The sequence below is a fragment of the Haliotis rubra genome, unplaced genomic scaffold (genome assembly GCF_003918875.1).
Source record: "Haliotis rubra isolate DU_JTF1 unplaced genomic scaffold, ASM391887v1 Scf563, whole genome shotgun sequence".
Classification (NCBI taxonomy): domain Eukaryota; kingdom Metazoa; phylum Mollusca; class Gastropoda; order Lepetellida; family Haliotidae; genus Haliotis; species Haliotis rubra.
Window position 1 is genome coordinate 245,194 of NW_025767261.1, and position 6,330 is coordinate 251,523.

Below are 6,330 nucleotides of genomic sequence, written 5' to 3' on the forward strand. Positions count from 1 at the left end.
GGCATACACTGTATCGGGGATGGCAAAGGAATCAGATGCTAATAATACAATGCTTGAAAGGCAATATGAGGAGGAGACTGGCAGATGTTATAAGTCAGAGGAATGGCTACACATGGTACTGGTGTGGTCGCATGTGGTGGTTCATACAATCAGAACAACCATTGTATAAAATACAGATTTGTGGGGTAGTCACGGTGACCATACTTTCCAACATTGTTGATGTTCACGTTTTGATATTCTTCACTGATTGCAGTAATATGTTACCATGTTGAAATCAGAGTAAAATGTGTTACAGTTGTCATTTTAATCCGTGTAATTTTGGTTTTCAAAGCATATGCACCAACATATGTTTACGTACTCATATCAAAAGTAAAAGTTGGTTATTGCACGATTGATGCTCATGGATATATTTCATCATGGCCTTGAGCATGAAGTCCAATTTCAATATGGTAACTTATCATTTGTAGTATAACTGCCACGGGGCTTGTATGCGAAGACGATTAACGTGGATTAATGTGCATTATCTACTGCACATGCCCACACGGACAAAAAAAGATTATGTGCCTCCATATTTGAAAATATTTCAGAAATGTTCTTGAAAGTGATGACCAAGTTGTGTGTTTTTTTTAATGGAAACTTAATTTTAGCCGCTTCACAACAGCGCAGTGTTGAAGTAAGTGGACCGTGGTCAGTCATTTATGTGACGCTTCTCAGAGAAACAGGCTTACGTTATTACTGTTACTTCTCATGTCTGGCGCGGGAGCCCAGTCCACTGAAGCGTCGAACTATGCTTCTGTATTCATCACGTCGATTCGCTCTGACAGGATCCGCTGTTAAATTGTTACCAACTGCCCATTTTTTTCTTTAGAACCGTAAATGTGCGCAAGACAAATAAGCTGCCATGCTGTGACATAACTGAAATAGTGTGTAGAGTGGTGGTGTTAAACATAACCGTTGCAGTGCGTAAATAGGTTTAATACAGTAATCAGCACTATTACACATATACCACTCACAATAAGTTAAAGATTCCTGACTTATCTTTTTATGTGACTATGGGTGTGAGTGTTCCAACGGACAGTCACGCCGAAGACCCGGGTTCGAATCCCCACATGGGTACAATGTGTGAAGCCCATGTCTGGTGTCCCCCGCCGTGGTATTGCTGGAATATTGCTAAAAGCGGCGTAAAACCAAACTCAGTCAGTCAGTCCAACGGACAGCGTATTGGTGCTCTCCAACTTGTTGTGAGTAGTATATATCACAGCGACGAGTTGCCAAGCGAGTACCAGTGGTTGATACTATGAATGACGAAGCACACTGGCACGTCTGAGAAGAGGATTTCCCCGCCTGTAACAGTTATAATGAGCAGACATTGTGTTCATTCAATCCCCAGCATCGTGCATCGTCATCCTCCGTCACTGCACGCCTTGACATTCAGGAGCTACCATATTGGCCAACTGATTCTCTTGGATAGTGTATGTAACAATAAAGAGTAACAGGGTGCCCGTTCTGTTCAACGCTACCGCTAATGTTAATTTGCTCAGTATAGAACTATGATGGGGAAAACGGACCAAACTGGAAAACTTCCTTCATTTCATTTCCTTTAGAAACCGTCAAGACATAATGATTTTTTATTTTTATTTATTTTATTTTTTTTGTTCGTTTGTTTGTTTGTTTGTTTGTTTTTAGGGGGTACGTACTGAATATAATACTGGGCAAGGAATTGCAATGGTCAAGTAGTTGTGTTCAACACAAGTTGCAGCGTCCTCAACCACCCTGTTTAGGCAAAACGCGCCTCATTACATCATCCAAAATTACCTTCCAGCGGAGAGAGTTGAGGGGTCCTCCATCACCATGCACTTGCTGCTCTCTGTAACTGTCGCGCTACCCTCATGTCCGGTATGAAAGGAAGGTTCTGTTCACGTCGGTCTTTGTCGCGTCACATTCTGAACCGCTAAAAATACACCCCCTAGCCAAACATTTATAATATTCTGATATTATCAGATCATCATTTACTGTATTTTATACGATGGATAAATGTCATTCAATAGCTCGTAGCGTGACACTTGATTTACGGTTATGTTCAGGTCATGTATATGTTACAGAGGGGTTGTGAAATCAGTCATTTCGTGAAATGACTAAGAGGATCAGCCATTTCGCTATTGGCTATATAAATAGGTTTGGACGTTTCGATATCACTGCACATAAAGTCACACAGAGAGAATGCCAAGGTTGACCCAGTAAGAAAGAGAACGAGCGGTAGGGATAGTTAAATAGCTGACCCTCTTAGTTATTTCACGAAATGACTGAAATGTTTAGTCATTTCACGAAGTGACTGATTTCACAATCTGACTGTAACATAGATACCTTGTTCAGGTCATGAGGTTATGTTGAGGTTGAGTTGTGTTGCAATTGTGTTGAGGACATATTGAGATTAAGTTTGTGTTGAAATTGTGTTGGAGTCGTGTCTAAAGCTCGTAAGTAGTCACAGTGACACAAGAAGCAGATTAGAAGAGAGTGCAGAAGCTGTGGTTTATGACGGAGTAGCGTGTGTAATACAACGAGATGAGGTTGACATTGACCAGGTCCTCTCAACGGGGTGTATGGCCCGGACTAGGGTAGACACTCGCTGAGACGTCAGGGCGACATCTTCAGACATCAGCAGCCGGCGGATTCTGACATGTCGCGTATATGGACACCTACAGACATGATGACAGAATCTTGGAGTAATTATAGATTAATGAGCAAGCATGCAACGATACCTCTCAAATACAGCCCAGTACATATAATACTGCAGCAACAGAAATATATCAGCAACATTACAATTTCAGCACTATCAGCACTGACATATCGGCCTGGTTGATATAGCACCAGCAGTAGTTTTATAAGTCAGTGTGTTGACATTAGTACAACTCGGTGCCAGGTCGGTGTACATCAATTTATATTACCAAAATGACGTCGGTATAAATGACTATAGATTACCGGTATCAGCTCGACGTGTGACTTATAATACCACCATGAACTCGGGACATATGAATTTTGTTACCATTATGAGATAAATATGACCTAGATTACCACAAAGAGATATATATGACCTAGATTACCACTATGAGATAAATATGACCTAGATTACCACAATGAGATATGTATGACCTAGATTACCACTATGAGATATATATGACCTAGATTACCACTATGAGATATGTATGACCTAGATTACCACTATGAGATATATATGACCTAGATTACCACAATGAGATATATATGACCTAGATTACCACAATGACATATATATGACCTAGATTACCACTATGAGATATATATGACCTAGATTACCACAATGAGATATATATGACCTAGATTACCACAATGAGATATATATGACCTAGATTACCACTATGAGATATATATGACCTAGATTACCACTATGAGATATATATGACCTAGATTACCACTATGAGATATATATGACCTAGATTACCACTATGAGATATATATGACCTAGATTACCACTATGAGATATATATGACCTAGATTACCACTATGAGATATATATGACCTAGATTACCACAATGACATATATATGACCTAGATTACCACTATGAGATATATATGACCTAGATTACCACTATGAGATATATATGACCTAGATTACCACAATGAGACATATATATGACCTAGATTACCACTATGAGATATATATGACCTAGATTACCACTTATGAGATATATATGACCTAGATTACCACAATGAGATATATATGACCTAGATTACCACTATGAGATATATATGAGATGACCACTATATGAGATATATATGACCTAGATGACCACTATGAGATATATATGACCTAGATTACCACTATGAGATATATATGACCTAGATTACCACAATGAGATATGACCTACCACCACTATGAGATATATATGACCTAGATTACCACAATGAGATATATATGACCTAGATTACCACAATGAGATATATATGACCTAGATTACCACTATGAGATATATATGACCTAGATTACCACTATGAGATATATATGACCTAGATTACCACTATGAGATATATATGACCTAGATTACCACTATGAGATATATATGACGTAGATGACCACCATGACATATATATGACCTAGATTACCACTATGAGATATGTATGACGTAGATTACCACAATGAGATAAGTATCACCTAAATTACAACTACGATATATATAACATGACTTTACATTACAACTACGAGGTAGGTATATGTGAATTTTTACAGCTATCAACTGGATATATATGACCTAAATGACCACTATGAGCTCGATGTATGACTTAGATGACCACCATGAGGTCAATGTACACACATTTGTCTGCGGTCCAGCTTACCTCGTCTATGTTGCCTGTAAACATGGTCTCCCCATTGCTGCCTCGGCCTATCCTCAAAGCACAAGAGCTTCTCTTGATTTCTAGAGAACCAATAGCAACAATATATTGCATGAAGTGTTAGAAGCGACAGTCGGTTGTTGTGAAAACTCCTATCATATTGCATATTTAATGTATCTACACTCAACATTCGACATTGATGGGTCGCCACGTGTAAGTGAAGAAACACGAAATGGTTTGGCACGCTGCCAAGAATGTTTTTGGATGTTTTAGTTCGCCCGACTCTGTCACACGGCTGTGCTATCAACCTCCCGCCCTCCCACTCTGCGTTAGGACGATTTCCTGGGTTTATCTGACCAGCAGTACCTCAGTCAGCATTGGCTACGTGGGAAGTAACACCAGTGGACTCGACTATCACGCGACATAACATCATCTGGGACAAGTCGCGAACTCTATTTCGTTTGTGTGTATATTTAGCGGATGCCGGTTTTGTTGTATAAATATGATATGTCAAAGCCTGAAACGGACATGACAGGGTTTACAGGGAAATCTATTGCTGTCCAAGGATTTATGTAGGTAGCAGAATTGCTGTCCTCTAAACATGCGCTCTCCCTTAGTCTGCAGGGACGTTTGTTGCCATCTATAAGCGGAAGTCGCCGGGAGTTCCCAGATTTGATGGAAGTGGCCGGGTGTGATTTCTTCTCCGCTGATCTCCAGATCTGTCAGATGTTTTACTTCTCAGGTACAATGGCAACAACCGGCGGACACACACAGCAACATCACTTGTTTCAGTCAGGATTACTCATAAACAAAAATGGATGCTCACCACCTTCCGCTTGAAGGCTTTGGCTCGTGCTTGATGACGGCACATCTTTGTCCCTGATATTCAGATCGAGGCTCTGGCCATCATAACGCACCGTGGCCACCAACCAAGTGGCGCTGTTTGTCTGAAAGGATAAAGGTTACGTTTTATTACACAATACGGTTCATAGACAGAATAGGCGACCTTCATAAGAAATCTTATCATATTGTATGGATGAGGGTTAAAAGCACTGAGAGCGTGTTGTAACTATGTGCCTATGTACTAGTACATATCGAAATGTCGAACCCACCACAAAGTTCCATCGTACAGACAGGTTGTAGTCGGTGGAGTTGGTTTTGATGCCGGCACTGAGTGTCCTGGCGGCTGGGTCCACCGTCATGAACAGCGTGGCCTGGCCGGGGTCGGTGTTGTAGCAGCCGTTACTGAGGAGCACTTGTCTGGAGCTGGTGGACGTGAAATACTGGAATGTCACTCTCACCCACACTGGGTAGGGCCAGTCGATGTTCTGGTAGTGGTAGACGGTGAGGTAGGCGGAGTTCCGGAAGACGCCGTAGCCACCGAGGAAGACCACGTCAACATTCCCGACGTATTTCCACGAGCCCGACTGGTCGCTGAAGCCCCACCGACCTCCGTCATTCATGTCAGCCAGAAAGTCCAGCTTGCATTCTGGAACAGAGTGGCGACTGGCTGGGTGATTGAGCGGGTGGTTCAGTGGGTGGGTGGGTGGTTGAGTGAGTGGGTGGGTGGTTGAGTGAGTGGTTCAGTAAAATGTTAAGTGAGTGGTTGAGTAAGTAGTTGATTGAGTAATTGTTTGAGTTGTTGATTTCGTGGTTGAATGCGCGGTTGAATAGACAGCTGACTGAGTAATGGATATAGAGTGGTTGAGTATGTAATTGAATGAGAGAGCGTTTGTGTAAGTGGTTGAATGTTTGTGTCAGTGGTTGAGTGAGAGTGTGTTCGCGTGAGTGACTGTTTGCGTGAGTGAGTGGTTGTGTGAGTGGTTGTGTAAACGAATGAGTCTAACGCTCCACCTACGTTGAATGAATGAATGAATGAATGTCTTTATTTCCTCCAGAGTTGAATCCGAAGATAATACAAAGGCAAATACGTTATTTACAATACATCACATAATTAAACAA

The 6,330-nt window shown here is 41.3% G+C and overlaps 1 protein-coding gene across 1 annotated transcript; it reads right to left on the bottom strand.

Moving 5' to 3' along the window:
* Positions 1-2,510: 2,510 nt before the first annotated feature.
* On the bottom strand, positions 2,511-5,831 carry LOC124254099. Its single transcript, XM_046687972.1, has 4 exons — positions 5,481-5,831; positions 5,195-5,315; positions 4,372-4,451; positions 2,511-2,696 (listed from the first exon to the last, which is right to left on the bottom strand). Exons 1-4 carry the CDS (start codon positions 5,829-5,831, stop codon positions 2,649-2,651), a joined length of 600 nt encoding a protein of 199 aa, XP_046543928.1. The 3' UTR covers positions 2,511-2,648.
* Between the last annotated feature and the right edge of the window lie 499 nt (positions 5,832-6,330).

Excerpts from the sequence above, each read along its gene's own strand:
- LOC124254099 (XM_046687972.1), bottom strand. The coding sequence starts at position 5,831 with ATGAATGACGGAGGTCGGTGGGGCTTCAGCGACCAGTCGGGCTCGTGG. Across the intron at positions 4,452-5,194 it reads AAGCCTTCAAGCGGAAGGTG|AAATCAAGAGAAGCTCTTGT; the intron begins GTGAGCATCCAT and ends TTGGTTCTCTAG. Across the intron at positions 2,697-4,371 it reads TTACAGGCAACATAGACGAG|GTGTCCATATACGCGACATG; the intron begins GTAAGCTGGACC and ends TCATGTCTGTAG.